The sequence below is a fragment of the Acinonyx jubatus genome, chromosome E4, assembly GCF_027475565.1.
Source record: "Acinonyx jubatus isolate Ajub_Pintada_27869175 chromosome E4, VMU_Ajub_asm_v1.0, whole genome shotgun sequence".
NCBI lineage: Eukaryota > Metazoa > Chordata > Mammalia > Carnivora > Felidae > Acinonyx > Acinonyx jubatus.
In genome coordinates this window covers 270,571-294,310 of record NC_069395.1, presented here as the reverse complement: position 1 = coordinate 294,310, position 23,740 = coordinate 270,571, and the positions used below count along the sequence as shown (strand labels likewise).

At 50.1% G+C, this 23,740-nt stretch overlaps 1 protein-coding gene across 1 annotated transcript in view; it reads right to left on the bottom strand.

The window, feature by feature from the left end:
• The window catches only part of INTS3 (integrator complex subunit 3), a 38,789-nt gene that overhangs the window by 7,749 nt on the left and 7,300 nt on the right, over positions 1 to 23,740 (bottom strand). Inside the window, exons 2-18 of the mRNA XM_027048652.2 lie at positions 21,677 to 21,760; positions 20,199 to 20,282; positions 14,736 to 14,849; positions 14,455 to 14,539; positions 12,167 to 12,233; positions 9,661 to 9,805; positions 8,623 to 8,752; positions 7,250 to 7,347; positions 5,546 to 5,737; positions 4,518 to 4,605; positions 3,958 to 4,037; positions 3,485 to 3,576; positions 3,053 to 3,159; positions 2,247 to 2,366; positions 1,837 to 1,966; positions 1,146 to 1,200; positions 797 to 900 (exon numbers count right to left, since the gene is read on the bottom strand). Of these exons, the coding sequence (XP_026904453.1) occupies positions 797 to 900; positions 1,146 to 1,200; positions 1,837 to 1,966; positions 2,247 to 2,366; positions 3,053 to 3,159; positions 3,485 to 3,576; positions 3,958 to 4,037; positions 4,518 to 4,605; positions 5,546 to 5,737; positions 7,250 to 7,347; positions 8,623 to 8,752; positions 9,661 to 9,805; positions 12,167 to 12,233; positions 14,455 to 14,539; positions 14,736 to 14,849; positions 20,199 to 20,282; positions 21,677 to 21,760 (1,775 nt within the window). The remainder of the gene's footprint in view (positions 1 to 796; positions 901 to 1,145; positions 1,201 to 1,836; positions 1,967 to 2,246; positions 2,367 to 3,052; positions 3,160 to 3,484; positions 3,577 to 3,957; positions 4,038 to 4,517; positions 4,606 to 5,545; positions 5,738 to 7,249; positions 7,348 to 8,622; positions 8,753 to 9,660; positions 9,806 to 12,166; positions 12,234 to 14,454; positions 14,540 to 14,735; positions 14,850 to 20,198; positions 20,283 to 21,676; positions 21,761 to 23,740) is intronic.

The window sequence follows — 23,740 nt, the reverse complement described above, 5'->3', positions numbered from 1 at the left end:
CTAAGGGTCCACGCGAGTGGAGAAGGTGGGCTGCAGGCAGATGTTATGGAGGCTGGATGCCAGCCCGCTCCTGTCCTGACCAAAGGTTAACTTCCTACTGCTACAGAGAAAACAGGTTCCTAACAAGCACCACAGTCTGCGTTGTGACTGTCATTGAAAATGTGATTTCTGGGGCACCTGAGTGGCTCAGGCGACTAAACGTCCAACTCTGGCTCAGGTCGTGATCTCACAGTTTGCGGGTTCAAGCCCTGCATTGGGCTCACTGCTGTCCCCCTCTCTCTGCCCCTCCCTGGTTTGTGCTCTCTCTCACATATAAATGAACATAAGAAAGGAAAAAAAAAAAAAAAAGAGATCCCTGCCCTTCAGGGAAGACCCAGGCAAGGGTCCAATCCCACCTAGAGCAGCAAGGGCTGGGGCCCCTGGGCTCAGTAGCAGCAGCAGGGCACCCAGGAAAAGGCGCTAGAGGCCACTGTCCCGTGCTCTGCATTCAGCAGGCAAAAAGAAATCCTGAAGTGAACGGGCACACGTTGAGACTAAAAATAAGTGAAGAGAGGGACGTTTGGCTGACTTGGTCGGGAGAGCACATGACTTGGGCTTGGGGTTTTAAGTTTGAGCCCCACACAGGGGTGTAGAGATTACTTGAAAATAAAATTTAAAAACAAACAAACAAAACAAGTGAAGAGATGGTTTCCCTCAAGTCCACAGCAAGATGCCTCCTGGACTGGGGCTCCAAGAGCACACTTCTGGCTCCCAGAAGCCTGTGGGTGGTGGAGGGGTCAGGAGAGAGATGCCTTACTCCTCAGTGATCTCCTCAGGCAACACCTCCCCTCGGAAGTGGGCTTTGAAGAGTTCCTGCAGGCAGGAAGCAAGGACGGACAACTGCTCCGAGTCAAAGTCGTCCTGGGTGGGGACAGAGGGGGAAGATTCTCACCGCCTGACCCAAGCCTTACTGCCCCACCACCCAGAGCCACTGCAGTCATCTGCTGCTACCTCCAGGACCAACAGGCCCTTGCCCACCAGAGGGGACCCGTGTGGGAGACGGGAAGGAAAGAGTCAGATGTTTGGGTGGGGAGTTCTACTCTGGGCGGGCTGGGCTGCTTCCTTCTTGGCCGGGGGGGTGGGGGTGGGGGGTCGGTTCTCCTCACCTCCAGAACCTGGTCCACGATTTCCTGCATGACCTCACACTGGGCCTCGGTGTCACTGCAGTGCGGGATGGAGAGGAAATCGCAGGGACATACATGACAGCAGAGGGCAGGGCACACACCCAGCAAAGCACACTCACACACAGACAAAACAAAGGAGGCCTGTGTGAATCCAGGCTTGGGTGGGGGCAGGCTTTAGGGCAAAATTTGCTGCTGTCCAGGCAGAGGCCCTAAGAGAAGGGAAATGCCCACCATCCTGCTTTGGTGCTCAGAGGCTCTTGTCCCTGGAACCTGTGGAGTTGGGGTGCCTGGGGGGCTCAGTTGGTTAAGGATCCAACTTCGACTCAGGTCATGATCTCACAGTCTGTGGGTTCGAGCCCCGTGTTGGGCTCTGTGCTGACCGCTCGGAGCCTGGAGCCTGCTTCGGATTCTGTCTCCCTCTCCCTCTGCCCCTCCCCTACTTGCACTCTCTCTCTCTCAAAAATAAATAAACATTAAAAAAATTTAAAAAAACAAAAACAAAACCATGGAGCGAGAAACAGGTGCTGGGGAACGAGGAACCTCACAACCTAACAGCAGAAGGCACACCCCCAGAGCCCCCACTGCCCCCACCCCACGCCCGGGCACCCCACTCAGTACCAGGGGGGAGGCTGGGGCTCGGCCTCCCGAGCCTGAGGACAGGACCTGCACCCACCTCCCCTTCTGGAGCTGGAGCACTTTGTCCCTTAAGGACTCATCCAGTTGGTCAAGATACGGGGTGATATCCACTGGCTCCTCCACGACAGTCTCCTTGATAGGATGGAAGCGGAACTCCCTCTTCTTTCCTGGAGGGAGGAATTCACGAAAGCAGCCATTTGCCCAGACACCAGCCACAGGGACAGCCCCACACGCCGGGTGTGCAGGGGGCCCGCAGCGTCGCTCCCTGCATGTGGGCACACCCAGGCTCCAGAGCAAACAAGGGCAGGGCTCCGTGCCCTGGAGTCCCGTCTAGTAACTCTGCTAACACAACTAACCTGGGGGCCAAGTCCACAGAGGCCAGGCCGCTCCTGCCACCTGGTCCCCTTGGGGCCGACACCACCCAAGCCCCTTCGCTGTTGCACGCACCTCTGCTGCTGAGGTCCTCCTCGTCGTCACTGAAGGCTGCCTCCGCGTTGTCGTAGCAACCCTCATCCTTGTCTGACATGTGGTTGTCCATTTCCACGGAAACCGGCTCCTCAAGTTTGACTTGGGAGGAAAGAAACAAGGCATCCTGTGACCTAACGTGGCTGACACCCTGGAAAGGGGAGGCCGGGGAGCAGGTGGGCTTACAGGGAGTTCATGACCTGAGGGCATGACAGACCCTGGAAGGACACCCTCGTGTCCCCACGACCTTCCACGATGTGCAGGGGTTTCTGCCAGGAGCAAGAATGGCAAGGGAAGAGACTGCTGTGCTTAGCTCGTGTTGGCAAATAGGTGAGACCAGGGACAGTCCCAAGGGCTCTTTGCTTCAAAACCGAGTTGAGAAGCTCTGCTTGGCTTCAGCCTCACCCCCAAACACAAAAGGGTGTGTGTGTGTGTAACTGGGAGCAAGACCTGAGAGCCAACATGACCCCTCGCCTCAGGGGCCGGGGCGCAGAGAGAGGGGAGGCAGACACACATCCCATCAAAGCCTTCCCTGTGGAGGGGGAGGGGAGGCTATTTAGTAAGAGAAGAAACAGGCGCTGAGGAGCAAGAGAGGTCAACAAGAGTCAGGGAGGATGAGACAGACGGAGAGCCAGAGAAGACAACACATAAACACATCAAAAGAGAAAGTGGGGAAGGAGAACCTGAACTGGACAGTCACAGAGGTGGAGACCCGCACTGGGGAGACACCCTAGATGGCTGAGAGCCCTGGGCATCTCTAACAGGTGACGGAAGGGAGGGTTCCATACCTTCCACAGGAGGGCTGGGTGAGCTGCAGAACTCAGGGAACTTCTCCCTCAGCATTGCCCGCAGCTCCTTATCCAACTTGGGGTTGTCGAACAGGGGAGCCAGATGCCTGGTGGGGGGGGTGGGGGACACGAATGAAGGTCCACATTGCAGCTCCTCACTTCTAACGCGGCGTGCACTTAGAGAGAGAGGTCTATGACCAACCAGTAAAGCTGGGCCATACTCAGAGCCTTGGGATATGATGGGAAGACAGAAATTTCTCTAAGAGTCAAGAGGACATATTCCTAGCAGTCTGAGGTGGAGCCGGTACGCTCTATAACAGTCAAGAGAAAAGGCTCAGCAGTGGTCTGACACTTTCTGAATGTGCCTGGCTTAGGGACACAAGAGAAAACAACCCTTCCTCCCACCTGCCTATGGGCACATGAAGTTCTTACGCCAAGACCCGTTTCTCCACAATGTGGTTGAGGGAGGAGAAGACACCCTGTCGCACGTGGCCCTCCAAAGGTGGATAGAAGTTGGGAATGATCTGGAAGGGAAGGGAGGGGAGAATGAACACATGACTTGCCATCCAGAGTGTTCTGCTGAACCAGATCTAAAAAGCTGCTTCAGTTTTGATCAGAAGACACTGGGGAGTATGACTACAGAAAGGTCTGGAATGGTCCTGACCATTCCAAGCTGCTACAATGGTTAATTCTTACTAGACCTGGCCTCAGAGAGACCAGATTCTACCTTAAGTCATTATCCTTGAAGTCGAGAAAGCCCATGGAGACATGGAAAGATCCCACAGGAGATGGCGGAAATAGGGAAGGGAGTGTTCACTGACTTGGGGACAGGACCTATGATTACAGCTGCTCCCACAATGAAGGGCACTAGGAAAACCTATAAGGTGAAGGGGACACACACTTACACGGCACATGAAGTCCAGGAGTGTGGCAGTAATGGCTGGGTGTGGCTTCATGGAGTGGTGCATGACCAGGATGGCTGGTTCTGGAGAAGGGAGAATTAAAGGGTCCCCACTTCAGGTAGTCTGTCCCCAATTCCATGAAACAAGGCATCAAAATACAGGAATAGTTCCAGAGAGCTGTATCCCTACCCCCTATTCCCATTGAGCAGACCCAAAAGCAGACAACCCCAAACAGCTCCTAGCCCTCATCTCCCTTGTCCAGCATCCGGCTTAGAAGAAGGAGGTGGTGGGAGAGGAAAAGCAGGGTGCGGCACAGCCCTCTGCCTAGGCCACTCCACCGGAGCCCCAAGCATAAGGCTCTTGGGCAAAAGAGAGGGAGTGAGTGCTTGGCCTCACAAAAGCAATCTTCCTTCTACATCAAGGGCGCACTGGTGAGGAACAATCGAACTGCTCCCAGATAAGCTGTCTCCCCCGACGTCGCCCTGAGGTTTATGACCACCGTCACCGAGACTAGGCAGTGGCCTGGGAGATGGGGGTGGTGTTGCCTGCTCCCAGTCACATACCTATGTTCATAATGCTATCCTTGTCTGGGCTAAAGAACAGCCAGTCGTAAAACAAAGCCAGCTTGGCATTGGAGGCAGCGACATTTGACTGGAAGAGAGAGGTGAGAAAGAAGGGCTGGTTTCATCAAACAGCTCCCTTTCCTGCACAAGCGCAAGGCAGCCTCCAGGGTTCACATGGCTGTGCATCTAAGAAATAAATTCAGTTCCTAGTGAGACAGACAGAAGCCTCCAGGGGTGAGGGGCACCCAAGTCTGCATACGAATGAGACTGGCCATGGTCTCACCGACCAAGGGGCCAGGGATTGGCCTGGGTTCCCGTTCGTTTGTCCAGAAGAACACATCCCTGCTCCTAGAAAAGGAGAACGGGGCCTAGCTGACACAGCACTCAGACCAGGGCCTAGGCTGCCCCTCCTGGGCTCCTGGGGCACATTCCCGGCTGAGGGACCCCTAGGAACAGCCTGTGATTGTGTTTGAATCAGCACATTCCGAGGACCCAGTCAACAGGGGGAGGAGAACTCTGTTGGAAGAGGTCAGAAGGTAGAAGCCAGAGAGCAGACAGTTTGGAGCTTCCCTACCTAAGGAACAGATAGGAACATGCTGAGAAAGAAATGGCTCCCCTGGTTTGCACAAGTATCCAAAGCTGATGCCAAAAGCCTAGGAAGTGAGGGTCTGAGACAAGCCCTGAATCTGAGGAAGGAGCCATTCAGAGGAGTAACCATATATGGTTCTTGGAGCTAAAAGTAAAGATAGGGAGGCCTCAGAAATCTGGGCTTGGGGACCAGCAGTAAAGACAGAGAACCTATCCAACCACAAACCCAGATGGGAAATACTGAGTGTAGTCAACTTCCAGAGGGACAAACCTAAGCAGGACAAAGGCTGACACTCAGTGGGAAGAAAGTGGAGGAAGGGGTACTGCTGGGTAAGGGTCAGGAGGCCAAGAGTCAGGAAGAAGCAAGGAAATATGGGAGACTCAAGGGACGAGGACCCTTCACCACCCAAGAGCCTCCACCCTACAGCCCAGCCCCTCACCGTGCACGTTGTCAGGAGCCAGCCGATGATGGCCCATCGGGGCAAGATATCTGAACTCAGCACTTCGTTAGAAGGGTGGACGACCCCACAGATGTAGCGAATGAGGTCACAGCGCAGAGACTGACTGTCTGGGGTTGACAGGTACTGGCGCTGGAACCAATCCTGGTAGCGCTTCTGCTGCCCAAACCGCACCTGGAGGAAGGGGGCGCTGGAGGAACTTGGAAGGAAGGGCGGGGTCTCGGGCGGAGGAACGGGAGGACCACTCAACACTAGGCGTGACCTACACCTCCATCTTGTGCTTCAACTCATTCACTAACTCACATTTTCTTCTCAGGAGAGACCTTCCTTCCCAAAGGAAGACTTGCTGATTTAAATCTTCCTTGACTGAAAAAAGTTGCCAACAACCTTCCTCACTCACGTCTTGTGCCAGGGTTGCCTTTGTTCCTGCCACCAACCTAATGTACCAATTGCCCCTAACTGTGACTGCAGCTGGATTTTGGTTCCTTCCTCCTGTTCCAGTCACTGAGGCTCCAGTGGTAAGCACTTTTCTTATCTTTTCTTATTTTCGCAAGCCCCTTGTGGCCAGCAAGGAATGTTCCTCGAGAACAAGGACTGAGCCTGACAGAAAGCTGACCAAAAGCTTTCTGATGTCGAGTGACTAGAGGGTCACTATCCCAGGTACACAGACTCTCCAAAGCTTCTTGCAGCAATTCCTTCCCCCAATCAGACTCTAACGTGGTTACAAATAGCAACACTGAGTAAGAGCAGAGATCTGGTTTTCCTCTTCTATTCCCCAAATTCAACCAAAACAGAGAGCAGAAAGGCTGAAAAGAAAGATATGTCTAGACCAACACTGTCCAACAGAATTTTCTGCAACGATGATGGCTACTGAACCACAACTGAGGTACGGAATCTTTTATTTTACCTAGCTTTAACTAATTCACTTATTAAATTATTTTTGGCATTTATTTTTAGTAATCCCTACACTCAACGTGGGGCTTGAATTCAAGACCCTACCTTGAGATCAAGAGTCACATGCTCTACCAACTAAGCCAGCCAGGTGGCCCTAGCTTTAACTAATTTAAACTGCACCCCGAAGGTGGCTACTACATGGGATAGCACAGATCTGCACGGTTCTCCTGGATGGCTCAGGAAACCAAAAGCAGACTAGGCCAGAAGGCTCCCCAACTCCAGACTGGCTGTAGAGGAGCTGTTGCCTGGAAACTCTGGTAAACAAACACAGATTCCTCAATCAGATTATGTGGGAGACTGGGATCCTGGGACATGTATATTCAACATGCTGCTCACCCAATCCTGCTAGAACTCAGCCATGTTTGGAAACCACCAGGCCAAAGCTCTTCCTGAGAATTCACATTTGGCCATAGGAATGGTGGGTTTTCCAGAATGAACACCTCTCTATACGCTTTTACACACATTTCACATTTGTAAATTACATAATTTGTGTATAATTTTTGGTTTAGCGATGGTTTTAGATAGACTGAAAGCTTCGCAAGAGCTCCAACTATACCTCTTTTACTGAACACTGTATCCCCAGCTCATGGCACCTGCCCAATGCCAGGTAGATCGGGTACCCACTTGGCCACCACTCTGCCAGCCAGCACTCAACGGTAATGCATCTGCAGGCTGGAGGAAGAAGCCCAGCTAACCTGCAGCTTCTGCTCCTGCTGCAAAAGATTAGCTTACCCGGGAGGTCATGAAGAGGAGCTTAGTCTCCATATCTGGGGTTAGACGACATGCCAGGAATTTTCGGGACGTTCTGGACTGAAGAAGCTGCAGGATACCTGGACCAAGTATGTAAGGGAAGAGAAAAGAGAGAAGCCTGAGGACCTTCCAGAAGGAGTAGAAGGCAGGTGGGGAACCTGGGCCAGGTACTTATGGCCAGTGGTCTTGCTCATGGGGAAACTCTAAGACCAGACCAAGAGAGGTCAAGCACAGATACAAGTGGGGGCTCTAATCAGCATCTGAATGTTCTGCTCCAACCAACCACCAGCCCCAGGACCCAGATATATTACTTCTTTTCTGTTCCTGGCCGTTCAGAGCCCCCTACTCACAATACCCAGTGGGCAACATGTGGGAAAGTTAGGGGAAAACATGGGAAACCCTAGCCTCTCTTTCTGCTCCTTATGGTCCCATCCCTGGGTCCTGGGATTAATGTGGTTGTGGTATAGGCACGGGCTCTGGAGTCAGACAGACCTGGATCCAAATCCTGCCTCTGACACTCACTAGCTGTGTGGCCTTGGGCAAATTACTTAATCTCCTTGAACCTCATTTTCTTTATCTGTAAATATGGAAAGTAAAATATCCATCTTACAGGGTTGTCCTGAGGATTAAATGAATCAACACACGTGTCTAGCACACACGTAAGCACTCAAAACAACTCAACACATGTTCAATATAAGAGCAATACAATATAAAGGAGGACCAGGACCTTCCCCTCCTTTCCTGACTCTCCAGGGCTCAGACAACTGTTTCCATGTGCACATGCGTGCGTGTTGGAGGTGGGGAGGGACCCTGAAAAGGGGAAACGGCTTTCAAAAGGACCTTGTCAGGGAGAGGCACACAAGACTCCCTCTCATGAACAGAATTTTGGCTAGGCTGGATCCTTGGAATTCAGAGGCAAGACTGATCCCAGGGAGAAGCACTCTCTTACAGGGCTAATCCCAGCCCCTCTGCTGACTCAGTCTCACGAGCTGACCTCTGACTCCCCTGCTGGACCCAGTGAGCCTGGAAACTGGCCATCAGCTCACCTCCCAAGCCAGAGAGCTGTAGGGGGAGGGGGAGGAGGAGGAGGAGGATCACGGCTCTGCCTCAGTTTTTCTTGGGACCAATGGCAGCAGCAGTCTGCCAGGCAGGGGCTGTCTGGGAACCCTAAGAATTGCTCTGGACCCCTGCCACCCCCACATCCAGCTGTACTTGGCAAAACCTGCCCTGTCCCAAGCTCCCTATTTCTGGCTGCCAAAGCCTCTCCTACCCTCCAGCCTCTGCCCTCTTGATTCACTCAGCACATACTCCGAACTCCCACCTCTCAAGGGCAGGATGCCCTGGCCCTTCCTTACCTGTGAACTGAGGACTTAAGGCCTGAGGGTTATGGATAATATCTTTCCAAAGCAGTTCAAATTCTGGTATCCTGGCAACATTCTGAAGTAGTCGTACGAGGTCCCGGCCAATCATCAAACATTCCATGAACTTGATGAGGGGAGGGGGGACAGGAGAGAGAATGAAAACATGGATAATTTACCTGCTGCAGGGAGGACCAAGGAGCAGCTCGTTCTAGGGAAGGAAGGAAAGAGGGCCGAAGGGACCAGAGGATTTCTTCTGGCACCAAAGGACTGGCTCCCAGCTGCTTGGGGGAGAGAGCTGGAAGCCGGGGATGGACATAAGGAGGATAGGTTACTGGTAACTACTAAAGCCCTGTTGACTTTCACATGAATCTACTCCTCTCTCCTCCCAGGATGGTTTTGACCCAGATCGAGAGACTACAATTCCAAAAGGACAGGACAGGCAAGCTAAGCCCCAAACACCTTTCCCCAAACTCTCCTTGTCCAACAGAACAATCTATGGTAATGGAAATGATCTCCACCTCTGTGCTGTCCAAAAGGGTCACCATCAGCCACAGGTGGCTAATGAGCACTTGAAATGTGTGTAGATAATTCAACTAAGGAACTCAATTTTAAATTTAATTTTGATTAACTTTAAGTTGCCACATATGGGGAGTGGCTACTGCATTAGAGATCAGAGCTCTGGGACCTCTCTTGGGAGATCTCGGAGTGGACAGTTCATAATCCCACTTGACCACGGCCATCACCCAGGTGTGGGGGGGTTGCATAATAATGGGCAGCCGGGGTCTGTGGTATACAACAGTGTCCATGAAGAGGGCCTGGAAATCCCTCCTCCAGGGACAGCAGTTCCTGGAGCCAGAGCTGCTCCACGCAGATTCCCACCTTCTCCCTTGCTCGGTTTCGGAATGGTGGAAAAACACCAGGCCTTGAACCATCCCCATCTCCCCAAAATGACATCTCTAGCCTAGGTCAGCTCACAAAACTTACACAGGTGTCCCATCCTAGGGTTCACCTGCCCACAATCTTAGCCCTCACCCGTTCGCGAAGCAGCGACATGCAAAAGTCCACCTCCTTCTGCCGCAGGGCCTGGAGCTGGGCAGTTCCGTGGTGGTCGACGATGAGGCGGAGGTACGTGTAAACAGCCATGGCGATGAGGATGCTGCTCTTCAACACCCATTCCCTGCAGAAGGGGGGTGGGGGGGTGGGGGAGGAAACACCTGGCATCTGTGCTCTGTCCAGACTTGTTCCTCCTCCCAGTTCACGCCCACACTGGGTTCTGGGGCCTCAGAAATGTCCAATGATTGACACTGGGAGGAGGATCTTTGATTTCTTGACTATTTGCTCGTGACCCATCTTGGACTACCAACTGGCTCAGGTAGGGACGACCTCCTACCACTCTACCAGGCGCCCAATGGAGATAAGCGCTGACTGAAAGCAATCTTTCTTTTTCACATAACTATTGAGCTTCCAATCAAATACTTGCTCGTTGATGCCCTCGTTCAAACGTTTACCGAGCACCTGTCATGTGTGTGCCGAGCACCACGCGAGGTACTGGGGACAGAGATTAAACTACAGCTTCCATCCAGCCCAGAGAATGGGGAAAGAGGTTCTAGAGGTGTCCCAAAGCCAGCAGTTCTTACAGAGTGGAATGAGGACCTCCAGAAGCTAAGACACCTTGAGAACGCTGGCGGTTTTAGGGTGCGCTGTGTCAGCCCTGCCACTGTGCCTGCCATGAGCGGCCCTCCATGCCATACAGGGTTCCCTGGCTCTCTGGCCACTACTCCCACTCCCAATGAGGTACCTGCCCTAAATCATAATCTGAAAAGAAGAACATGATTTTGGATGGCAAAGCCTATTTCCTCAGGAGTTTTTAAATTTCCCTGGGGGAAGGGGGTAATGTGCTCCCTGCTGCTTTCAAAAGGGTAGAAAGACAGTGGGGAGAGGACAAAAACTCCAATGCTGTCTCAAAGTGCCAAAACTGGGAGCTATCTCCCTCAAGCAAGTACTTATAAGGCCTTTGGCACCCCTGCTGGAAGCCAGGGAACCAGAGAAACAAGTTTAATTAAGCCAACCAGGCAACATCCTGATTCCGGAAAAGTGCTCAAGACACCTACTTAAAAGACTCTGGTCTTTTCCTTTCAGAGAGTGAACGCAGAATCCAAGGACAATGGGGAGGCCCTCCCCCATGTGCTACCTGTTAATTCCATGGCCCTAGAAACACTTGGGGAGGAGGGAGAAGGGGAGATGTGGAAGAAGACTTTGTTTTGTTTTGTTTCTGAGACAGCAAGTGAGCCGGCGCATGTGAGTGGGGGAGGGGCAGAGGGAGGAGAGAATCCCAAGCAGGCTCTGCGCTCTCAGCACAGAGCCTGACACTGGGCTCGATCTCAGGACCGTGAGATCATGACTGAGCTGAAATCAAGAGTTGGACACTTGAAACCGACTGGGCCACCCAGGCATCCCAAGAAGATGGTTTGAAACATCTAGGGACTCACTTGCACCAAAAGATTTGAGTTTTTGTGGGATAGGAGCAAAAGTAGGGCAGTTATGTGACACCTGTACACGGAGACCGCTCCCAACTGCCCAAATGAGGAAAATGCAGCTTTACAGTACCAGAACAGAAACAAAATGAGAACGATCATTTAGGAAGACTGTCAGCAAAGGTGATGAATGTAACTGAGTCCTGGGATGGGTAATAAAGAGAAAAAGAAAGTGAGACCACTGGACCCAGAACACCAGACAGGCACAGACACCCTGCAAGAAAGTGCTAGGATCTCCCGGGCTGTGCAGCGGCACCAATGGAAGTGCCTGAGCCGGAGCCGCAGCGGAGAGCCCAGCCCAGGGCACTAGGTGGCGCTGCACGGCACCTGACCCAGCTCTCCACTGGGGCAGTGCCCAGAACAAGTGTGAATAAGGGAGGAAGTCTGTTCTTCTGAACCACAGGAAATATGGACATTTGACTACTGTGGTGGCCTCACACAAAACAGACTCAGAAGTCAAGCAACAGAAGACCAAGAGGAGGCCTTGCCCCCAACAAGTTCAAATACGGAACAGCCCTTATAAAATTTCTGGTCCTTTGATGGGAAAAAGAAAGAAGTGGCCAGAAGCCCAGCGTGTCCCCCTTACGTCCTCTACCACCGCAGCCCCCCAGCCCTGTGTGCAAACTTGAGCAGAATTCCTGGGCCCGTTACCTCCTCACTCCCATCTCAAGACAGCAGGGGTTGTTGGGTGGAGAGCCTCAGAAGGGAGAAAAGGGGTACCTGCCAGGCCCGAGTGGTTGGCTGGCCCCACTCTGCTGAGCTCATTCTCCCATGTCTCCCCCCAAAGATAAACATTCCAAGGAGGTCTGGATCAAAAATAAACCCTTATCAGATGAAGCTAGTTTTTCCTGGGCTCTGAGATGTTTTGGCAAAGACCTCTTCCCCACCCCTTAATCCCCTGCGCCATACCATACCCTTGATTCCTCCACTTGCCCTCCCTCCCCCTCTCTAACCCTAGGTGTTCTCAGGCCGCCCACACCTGTACCCATCATGGCAGACTCTACCTCTGCTCTGTCAGGATATCCAGGACACTCTCTGCCAACCAGATATTTTTTGCAGTAACATCTCCACCTGATTTCAAAGGGGGAGAAAACAACAAGAATGGCTTTCATTAGCAAGTCCACTAACCCAACACAGTTCTTCACCCATCCTGTTTCTCCATCCCTAACTGCTATCCCATCATGGAGGTGCTGAGTGTTGGAACACCTGCTTTCTGTTCAGTCATGCTTTGAAGTTTCCCCTTTGCTTCCACAGAGAAAGGAAGGGAAGGTTCTAGAATTTTCCAGAAACCAGAGTTGCTACTTTTCTATAACCTGGGGGTTGGAGTGGGACTACTCTGACCCTGGAAAGGGAATGTCTAGGACAGAGACATGAAGAGCCCCTGGTTGGAAGAAAGGGTGACATCTCAAACAGGGCCTGAGATACAGGCAGCCAGTGACAGTGGCTATCCAGCATCAGGGTGTCCCAAACCAAGTCAGGCACATCACAGGCCAAGGGTTTCTTGTTTCAGGCACAAGACAGGCCACGGTCTTCTGTGCTTGCTATGGAACTTTCTGGGGCAAAATTACATGTGGCAATGCCAGACCAAAGTCCGAGGATGAGAAGCGGAGACTTAGGAAGACCAAACCAGGAAAGGAAACACCAGGAGGTAAAGGAGCCAGCACACCATCATGCTTGCTCCTTCCTAATTTAAAAAGTCAGTGTTGGGCTGCCTGCGGGGGGGGCTCAGTCAGTTGAGCATCCGACTTTGGCTCGGGTCGTGATCTCATGGCTCATGGGTTCAAACCCTGCGTCGGGTTCTGTGCTGACAGCTTGGAGCCTGGAGCCTGTTTCGGATTCTGTCTCCCTCTCTCTCTGCTCCTCCTCTATTTGTGCACATGTGTGTGCGCTCTCTCTCGAAATAAGTAAATAAACTTTTAAAAAAATTTACAGAAAATTTGCAAGAAAAGTATTTTCTTGAACTATTTAGAAGTAAATTACAGACATAATTTTCCATACTTTAAATTTTTTTTTTGTAATTAAGTACAATTCACATACTGTAAAATTCACGCATTTAAAAGTATACAAGAAGGGGCGCCTGGGTGGCTCAGTCGGTTGAGTGTCCGACTTCAGCTCAGGTCACGATCTCACGGTCCGTGAGTTCAAGCCCCGCGTCAGGCTCTGGGCTGATGGCCCAGAGCCTGGAGGCTGCTTCCGATTCTGTGTCTCCCTCTCTCTCTGCTCCTCCCCCGTTCATGCTCTGTCTCTGTCTCAAAAATAAATAAACGTTAAAAAAAAAAAAAGTAAAAAAAAAAAAAAAGTATACAAGGGGTGCCTGGGTGGCTCAGTCAGTTGAGTGTCTGACTTCAGCTCGGGTCGTGATCTCTCAGTTTGTGGGTTCGAGTCCTGCGTCAGGCTCTGTGCTGAGAGCTCAGAGCCTGGAGCCTGCTTCAGATTCTGTGTCTCCGTCTGTCTCTGCCCTTCCCTGGCTCACACTCTCTCTCTGGACCCTCCCTTGCTTGTGCTCTGTCTCTCTCAAAAATAAACATTAAAAAAAAAAGAAAAAAAAAGTCAGTGTCCACATAGTCACATATCACACAGGGTAAGGTTTATGCACATCAAAACAGGAGCACCAGGGTTACAGACAATCTTAAAGAGGAAGCGAGGAACCAATGGGAATGAGGAGATAGCAAAGCAGGGTCATTTTTAAACAAACACATGTGATTTGGGGAGAAGAGGCAGCATGGACAGGCCTCTTGGATATTCAGTGACTCGGACTGATGTCACTGATGCCAATGAGATAATAAAACCTAAATGTCAGGGTCTCTCCAGTGACATAGTTCTTTCCTCAAACTGGTCCCATCAGATGTCATAAATACTTGGAAGCAAGAGTTTGGAATGTAGAGGTGGAGCCAAGGAAGATACCTGGGTTTCTGAAAGCATACAATGTCACGGGAACAAATCATTTGCCCTCCCCTCTCTTCCCATTCCTTCCAGATCCTTCCTGATCCAACATGCCATGAAACCCCAGAGTAAGGACTGGCCAAATCAGGCCAACTATTCTATATCATGCCCTGAGTTTGGCAGGAAGGAAAACAAGGCAAGGCAAGACGTATTGCTTCAAGAGAGCCCCCCTGCCCTGTGATTTTTCCATTGCTTTCTGCATCATTGTGTGGCCGGAAGAGGCCTGTCTCAGGAGAAAACAGTCCAGGCAACCCAGGAACTGAAACCCCAAGGCCCTTCACTGTCCTCCACAGCCTGCACCTAGCCTCTGGGCTCCTCTCTCTGCTTTCCACCCTTGCCATCAACTCACCAGCAATCTGCTTCATGAACGTCATGCACACACCGTCAGCTCCCAGAACCGCACTCTTCACTAGTTCCCGCACCAACCACACCAACTAAAAGGGAGAGGAGAAGACGGATGAAGAGAAGGGCCTGCAAATTTGAGGAAAGGGTGAATCCAACCACGTTACGGTTTAGGTGTAAACGAAGGCAAGGCATGTTATCTCTGATTCCTCTGTCCCTTCTCTTTAAGAGGGGATCCAAACTCTAGCATGTTTTTGAGCTGGATCTCTCTTTCCTTCCCGGCCTTACCTGAGTACGGCAGGTATCCTGCAGCTTCAGGTACTTCTCCATAAGTATCTGGTTGATCTTGTTCAGGACAATATTCATGCCGTCGCGACTCACCAGAGCCAAGTCCCGGTAACACTGTGAGAAGCAAGGTCGTGAGCAGCCGGTAGGCTGAGGACAGGCTCCCCCCGCCACCTTAAATACCACTCATGGGATTCAAGTGGCCCTGTGGATGCTGCCCTTCCACAGGGCTCCTCCACCCCAACCCCACCCTGGCCCTGTCACACACGGTGGGAAAAGGAATGCAACTACTCTCCGAGAAGGCAGAAAAGCCTCCTAGGAAAGGCTCCTTGACCCCCCATGTCTCTTCTTAGAAACTGTCACCCTGTTTCATGCCACAAGCTGAGCAAAACCAGGTGGAGGCCGTCTGCTTTTCATCTGCCAGTGAAAGGTCACTGCAGGATGGGTTTGGTTGAACAGACCAGAAAGGACCTCAAAGAGGTTTTTAGACCTGTATTGACTCAGCCAGATGAAGCAAAGGGCTAGGAGCCTTAGGGTAAAGGATCCAGGGACCAAGGCCCCAGAAAGAAAGGGCAGGACCAAACTGAACTTCTTTAATTAAACATCATTCTTCTTTTCTCTGGACTGCCCTTTGCTCTGCCAAGACTGAAAAAGAAGGGGTCCTTAGGTGCACCCAGCCCTGGGAGAGGTGAGGCAGAGTACGCCAATCTTTGAATGCTCCTGCTCCCCTTCCTGAGAGCGTTCTCACCTCTCTCTAGAGAGAGCAGACTCCCAGAGGAAGGCCTCAAGAGGCCTCACTACCCACTGAGCTCCAGACTGTCAGGGTCTCAGCACAAAGGGCACCTTGGAAACATACCTCCTACCTCGGAAAGCCAGTGGCATCAACAACGATAGCAAATATGCTAAGCTAACATGCACTGACACTGCGCTCCATATTACACATATGGTTGCATTTGAATCCCGTAACAACCCTCTGAAATAGGTGCTACCAGCTCTGTTCTTACAGATGAAGAAAGAAACAGGTACAAGGGAGTAAAGTAACTTGCCCCAGGTCACTGAAGAGACAGAAGAAGAGCCAGAATCCAAGTCCAGGCAGTCCCGTTCTAGATTCCATGCTTGTCACACCTCTCTGCCAGTGCTAGAAATAGCTGCGAGAAGAGGCTACTGGGGAGGGAGGTGAGGACCTAAGGTGGCTGTGAGACAACCACATCCCTAAGCTCTTTCACCCTCAGTGTCCGGAAGGGATGTGCTCCTCCTGCGCTCCGGCCTTGATATAGGAGGGACTCCTGAGCCCATAGCTACTGTTACTTCCTCCGGCCTCTACGGCCCGTAAGTCAAACGACTGATCTGATAAAAACACCAACGCTTCAAGATCCCTCCTGTGCCACAACTTTTCATACCCTTTTCATTCCCAAAGGAGAATTTAATTATCCTCTGACTCCATCTGAGATCAAAAAGTACATGGGGCGCCTGGGTGGCGCAGTCGGTTAAGCATCCGACTTCAGCCAGGTCACGATCTCGCGGTCCGTGAGTTCGAGCCCCGCGTCAGGCTCTGGGCTGATGGCTCAGAGCCTGGAGCCTGTTTCCGATTCTGTGTCTCCCTCTCTCTCTGCCCCTCCCCCGTTCATGCTCTGTCTCTCTCTGTCCCAAAAATAAATAAACGTTGAAAAAAAAAATTAAAAAAAAAAAAAAAAGTACAAGCAAAAGGGAGGGCGCCTGGGTGGCTCAGCCAGTTAAGCGTCCGACTCTTGATTTTGGTTCAGGTCATGAGCTCATGGTTCTTGGGATGGAGCCCCATTTTGGGCTCTGCATCTCCCTCAGTCTCTGCCCCTGCCCCATGCACATGCGTGTGCATGCGCGTGCATACTCTCTCTCAAAAATAAACGCTAACAGTAAAAAAACAAGAAGTACAAGCAAGCAAGGGAATAATTAATTAATGGATAAGGGAACCCAGTGAGCTACTGTCAATGTGGTGGTTGGTAAACGGTGCTTCTGCCCTGGAGCCTCCCTGCCCTGGAGGTGTGACTTACAGGCTGGGCACAGAGGAGGAGGGAGACAAAGGCAGAGGAAGATCCATGTCAGGACAGACAGAGACCAGAATCACCAGAGAGGAGCCCTGTCTGTTCCATAAAGAGCAGAAGCGCAGAAGAGACCCGGGACAGGGAAGGAGGACAAGTTTCTCAGGAGACACAGGGACAGATGAAGACAGAAGATCCTGTCTGCCTGATCCCGTGTGCCATGTGGGGCCTTACCAACCACACCGTTGCTAACACATGCAGCTGAGCACCAGGGCACCCCTTCCGGATGCTGTCAGTTGCCTCACCAACCCCTGTGCCAGTTTTCTGACTGGCTGGGAAGAGAAGTAGATGGGGAAAAAAAACCCAAAACAAAACTCAGTGGGGACCAGAGAAGAGAAGCAGAGAGTCTCAGAAGAAAGGAAAGGTGACAGGATGGCATGGAGGCAGCACTTGTGCCCCAGACCCTCCAGGCTGGGCCCAGGCAGCCTCCAACCCACCTTCTTAACCGAGAACTACCAAGGCCTGGGTCCTTGACTCTGAGGAAGAGAAACTGCCACACCCTCCCCTATCACCTTCACCTCCTAACTGCTAGTGCCTGCCTACTCAGCCTCCTACACCCCCCAACCCCTGAGCCAGGCCTGCTCCCAGCTGTTCCGTTCAGACATTAGGAAACAGATACACTCAAAAACTATAAACATAAGGGCTGCCGAGAGGGCAGATGAAAGCTAAGGTACAACTGGAACAAAACCCACCCCATACATACTCCACTCTGCACCCGAAGCCAGCCTGCTCTGTCCTTAACCGAGAGTTCTTGTTTACCTGCTCAACCCGCCCTTGCTGCGCCCACTAAGAAGTCCCAGAGGGCTGGCCCTGACGTCTGCACCGGCCTGCCACCTGCCAGCAATGACTGAGGCTCTTCATTCAGCTCCTGCCTTCCCAGAGCAGATTTCTAATGTGCTCAAGACTCAGTGTCTACTACCAACCTCTCCACCACCCCTGCCTCCGATCTCTCGGCCTGTGAAGATCCAGGAGCCAAATCTCCACCCTATCCTGAGGTGTCTGGTCCAGAGACAGAATTAACTGCAAGCAAACCCTTAGAAAACATACCCCTTCTTTTACACTGATGCCTAAAACAATGCATCAGAGTCCGTCCTCACCAGTAACTCCGACTTGAAACTTCCTCAGGACAGAAGGATTTCACAAGATAATCACCCTTTTAGGGAAGAGGACCAAAGCACCTCAGAGACATGCCGCACATTCTTCCCATACTCTGACCTGGTTCAAGGTCTCTCAATGAGTCACTACCTGCTAGCTCCTCATTTCCCTAAAACCATGTCTTCTGACCCCCGATTCCACCTACTCTGTCTGAAGAGCCTTGACCCAGTGGCCTGTCAGCCTAGGATGTTCCAGAGGGGATTTACTTGGAAACGGCTAGCATGTGAACACCATCCTGGTGCAGCTGTCAAACAGCTTGAGACCCAAGGCAGGAAGGATCTGGGCCACCCTCATGAGGCTGTCCCAGGGCAGAAAGAAGACAAAGTGCTCTAGCCCTTTGCCATGTCTAGACAGCCAAATTCATGACATAATGAGCATTTATGATGCAGAGGCCTATGGCCTTTCACTGTCAGGCTAGGCAAAGAGCTGAAAATACCACGCACACCCTGCCCCCTTCACTGAGGTTTACTCATTTACCCTAGCTGATTCCAATCCCACCTGAAACCAACAAAAAAACCCAGCAGACTGGACAAATTTGCACTGAGGTGACTGCACGTGACTTTAACTGTATTTATAAAAGCCCACATAAGAGAAAACAAAACCTTAACCCCAACCGCTTCACCCCCATCTCTGCCAACAATTTCTTTAAAATAGAGCAGCTAGACCAGGTCACGTTACTGTTTATAACCACTAAATTGGAGACATTCATTTGTCTTCATGGGTCTTGATGATAAATCCAGTATGAAAATGAAATGCCAATTTAATTCAACAAGGTTCCAGCTCAGAAGTGGCCTGGGACGCCAAGGACCTGTGAGTACACACTGTTCTTCCACGTTACGCACACCCTGGATGTGACTCCAGGTGGCATCGGTGGGGTACGAACACATCAGGTTGCCGTGCTCACGTCTTTCCCCTGAGGTTAATTCAAGCCGCTACGCCAGAGGGCTGTGGGCACCCTGTCCTTGTCCCTGATGAGGATATTCTTTGGTACTCCTTGAACAAATGACAATGTCTTTGACCTCTAATTACCTTATAGGTAACCTGGGAGTGGCTTGGAAAGAAGGGACAGAGCCACCAACCTCATATGGCTTTTGAGAAGATTAAATGAGATCCTGTCTGGATAGAGCCCAACAGAGTGCCGGGCACAGAGCATGTGTTTCCCCATGTTCAAGGAAAGGCCAGTAAGAATACTGAGTGTCCCCACTCCAAGCTCCTCTTCTCTTAGTATCATAGAGTCACTGCTAGACACCAGACATATCCTTCTAAACCACGGTCCCAAGACTCAAAGGACATAGAACTGCTGCAAAGGGGAATTCTGTAGAGGCAAAAGACAGAATTTTGTCGCTTTTTTAATAATAAAAAAAAAAATTGTTTTTAACATTTATTCACTTTTCAGAGTGAGAGAGACAGAGCGCGAACAAGGGAGGGGCAGAGAGAGAGGGAGACACAGAATCCGAAGCAGGCTCCAGGCTCCGAGCTGTCAGCACAAAACCTGACACGGGGCTTGAACCCACGGACTGTGAGATCATGACCTGAGCCGAAGTCGGAGGCCCAACCAACCGAGCCACCCAGGCGCCCCTCGCTACTTTTTTAAATGAAAGAATGGAATCCGAAGAGATCACCCTGCCTAATCCCTGACCCCAAAGAAGGATCCCTCTTAATCCATTTCACATAAAGGAGACTCTTCTGTCTGTGAAGACCCCAGACTAGTTTTCACACAGTACTCGTAAGGAAGTCTGGCCCCAGTGGGCTCCAGGGTTCTCTTGGCCACTACGCTATTGTTGCACCAATCATCAGCATCAAGCTGTTAGATCCTACTGATGGCAGTGTTAAGCCTGCTTTCTGTTCACTTTCCAGTGACAGACCCTGCAAAGTACTGGGTAAAAACTCTCAATGGACCTGACTGCACTTGCTCGCTTCTCTTCTCTGGACTAAGTCCCGACTCTCATAACCTTGACCATCACTCTACAACATACAACTCTTCAAATGCTTTTCCATTGTCACAAATGCCTTTTCTTGCCCTTTAGCTTGAAAATCAAGACATAGAGAAAGGATAGGAGTCAGAGAATGACTAATTCACTGAGAGTAAAACAGGAGCTATATGCATATCTGGAGAACAAGGTGATCCAGCTCTGGCCAACAGGACTGGCACTATGTCAGCTAACCATAAGTGCCACCATATCCCCAGATTCTACCTGAGAAGCGTCTGTGAGTTCAGAGCAGGGAGTCTTACCTTCTGAGCTTGGGCAGGTTCGGTGAGGACAAGGGTGAAGAGGCCTAGGCAGATTTCCTCATGCTGGGGGGGGCCTTTGCACACCTGGAACATGAGGAAGGAAAATAACTAGTTGTCACTCACAGGAGAAAAGTTCTTGAATACAGTTTCTCCCAGAAAACTTGGATAATCTGCAAAGGAGAATCATCAACTCTTCTACCTGATGATTTCCTTCTCCTAAAAGTGATAAAGCATGTGTTTCAGGAGAGAGGTGGAAGGAAAGGACAGACCCTTACTGCCTTCTCCAAGGCTTAATACAGGCCACATTTAAAATGGGAAAAAGGGGCACCTGGCTGGCTCAGTCAATGGAGTATACAGCTCTTGATCTTGGAATTGTGGGTTCAAGCTCCACACTGGGTGCAGAGATTACTTAAAAATAAAATCTTTCAGGGGCTCCTGGGTGGCTCAGTCAGTTGAACGTCCAACTTGGGCTCGGGTCATGGTCTCGTGGTCTGTGAGTTCGAGCCCTGCATCGGGCTCTGTGCTGACAGCTTGGAGCCTGGAGCCTGCTTCCGATTCTGTGTCTCCCTCTCTCTCTGCCCCTCTCCCACTCATGCTCTGTCTCTCTCTGTCTCAAAAATAAATATAACCATTAAAAAAAATTAAAATAAATAAATAAAAAATAAAATAAAAATTTTCAGGGTGCCTGGGTGGCTCAGTTGGCTGAGCATCCAGTTTCAGCTTAGGTCATGATTTCACGGTTCATAAGTTTGAGCCCCACGTCAGGCTCTGTGCTGACAGCTCAAAGTCTGGAGCCTGCTTTGAATCCTATGTCTCCTTCTCTCTTTGCCCCTCCCCTGCTCACATTTTCTCTCTCTCTCTCTCTCTCTCTCTCAAAAATAAACAAACATTAAAAAAAATTTTTTTAATAAAGTAAAATAAAAATTTTCAAAAAATAATAAATAAAATGGAAAAAAAAATCCTACTGTACCACCTTTACCAGACCTTAACAGCCTTCAGTAGGAAAGGAGGAAGCTGCAAAGTCATTCATGGAGTAATAGGCCTTGGGCAGGTCACTGAACCTCTGGTATTTTTAAGGAGAAGCCATAACAAAAATATTTTGCTATAAATAAAAAGGAAATACTAAGCATTCACTATGTGCCAGGAATTACTCTAAGACCTTTACATGTACTATTTAAAATCCTTTCAACCTCACAGATTAGGAAATGTAAAGGATCAAATATGAGAGAATAATTTGCAAAGACAAAAAAGTCACTACAGAACTAGGAGTTATTTTTAAAAGCTATTTAAAGACACCTAAGTTCCAAGAGACAGATTCCCACAGTAAGACAGAGAAGAGAGAGGAGCTGGGAAGCCTGGTTCAGGGAGCTGAGACATTCAGTTCTATCCCTCATGCCCAGCCACAAAGTGCTTTATCTTCTGGATCATGTCTCACAGCTCCTGGAGCAATGGAAGTGGGGCGGGGGGCATATACTTACGTGGGCGTTGAGGGCATCGTTGGCCTCCCTCTCTGAGACACCAGCAGTCATCGATGTCACAATGCTCATACATCTTTCTAACCTCTGCGAAGGGGTGAGAAAAAGTTCAGAGTGTGTCATACCACCACCTGCAAAGTATTTCTGGCCCCAAAAAGTTTTCAAGAAACTTAAACCTCATCATACCTCTAGCTCTAACTACCAGTTTACAAGTAAAGTCACACGGGGGTATAATCAGCAAACCAGAGTGTGGAAACCATGACCAGCAATCTGGTTCTTTAACATAGAAACTGCAAGGAAAAACAAGCAGGGAGGGAGAAACCCATGTACTAAAAGAGATTTAAGACCATAGCCCAATGAAAGGCACCTGGCTGGCTCAGTCAGCTCAGCATGAGACTCTTGATTCTCAGGATCATGAGTTCAAGCTCCACCTTGGGTATAGAGCTTACTTAAAAAACAGGGGCGCCTGGGTGGCTCAGTCAGTTGAGCACCCAACTTCAACTCAGGTCATAATCTTGCAGTTCGTGGGTTCAAGCCCTGCATTGGGTTCTGTGCTGACACCAGGGAGCCTGCTGGGATCTTCTGTCTCCCTCTCCCTCTGCCCCTCTCCTGCTCTCTTTCTCTCTCAAAAATAAATATTAAGAAAAAATTATAGGGATGCCTGAGTGGCTCAGTCAGTGGAGGGTCCGACTCTTGATTTCAGCTTAGGTATTGATCTTGAAGTCTTAAGATGGGGCCCCACATCAGGCTCCACACAGAGCATGGAGCCTGCTTGAGATCTTTCTCCCTCCCTCCCTCCCTCTGCCCCTGCTTACACTCCTGCTCTCTTAAAAAAAAAAATCCTAGCCCATTGAATAAAGTAAGAATCCACTGATATTCACATAACAACTAGACGAAAAGGGAAAGCTCTTTGACAGTGGAATGCTAGCTGATAAATGCCTTAGGAATGACTGAGTCAGGCAAATATCATCAAGGGGTGCTAAAACCAGAGGTGAAATTATGCAAGACACTATTTACTTGGGTTCAAAAACACTTAATTACAAAGGGAAAAGAGTAACTACAGGAAATTCTAGAGGATGTACCACCTTAACAAAGTGATCAAAGTCAACATCCCCAGTAAGGAGACAAACTGACGACACCACATGCCTCAACACGGTGCACTGAAAAGGCTAGAACAGCACTTGTACAGTTTTCTGTCCCAAAATGCATTATCTCAATCTAATCATGAAGAAATTTCAGACAACCCAATTTGAGAGATATTCTACAAAATAACTGATCTGTCAAAAGCATTTAAGGTCGTAAAAGACAAAGAATCTGCCTCAGATTAAAGAATTAAAGACAGAGTGCACCTAAATGCCACTTGTGGTCCTGGACTGCTATAATAGACATTGTTGGGACAACTGGGAATACCGCAGTATGTTCTATGACAGTATCATATCTATGCTAAATGTTCTGATCTTGACAACAGAGCAGTGGTTATGTAGCTGAAGATCTTTGTTCTTAGGAAATACACAATGAAGTGTTTAAACCCTGAGTGGTGTCGTGGCTGCAACTTACCGTCAAAAGGTTAAACAGTAATATGTATACAGACAAATGTTAATAATCGTTGAATAATTTGGGTGAAAAGTATATGGGAGGGGCGCCTCGGTGGCTCAGTCGGTTAAGCGGCTGACTTCGGCTCGGGTCATGATCTCGCGGTCCGTGAGCTCGAGCCCCGCGTCAGGCTCTGTGCTGACAGCTCAGAGCCTGGAGCCTGTTTCAGATTCTGTGTCTCCCTCTCTCTGACCCTCCCCCCTTCATGCTCTGTCTCTCTCTGTCTCAAAAATAAATAAACGTTAAAAATAAAAAAAATTTAAAAAATTAAAAAAAAGTATATGGGAATTCTATGTATTATAACATTTCTCTAAGCTTTAAATTTTAAAATAAAAAAACTTAAAAAATTAAAGAAATGGGCACCTGAGTGGTTCAGTTGGTTAAGTGACCAACTCTTGATTTCAGCTCAGGTCAAGCTCACGGTTCATGGGTTTGAGTCCCACGTCAGGCTCTGCGCTGACAGTGTGGAGCCTG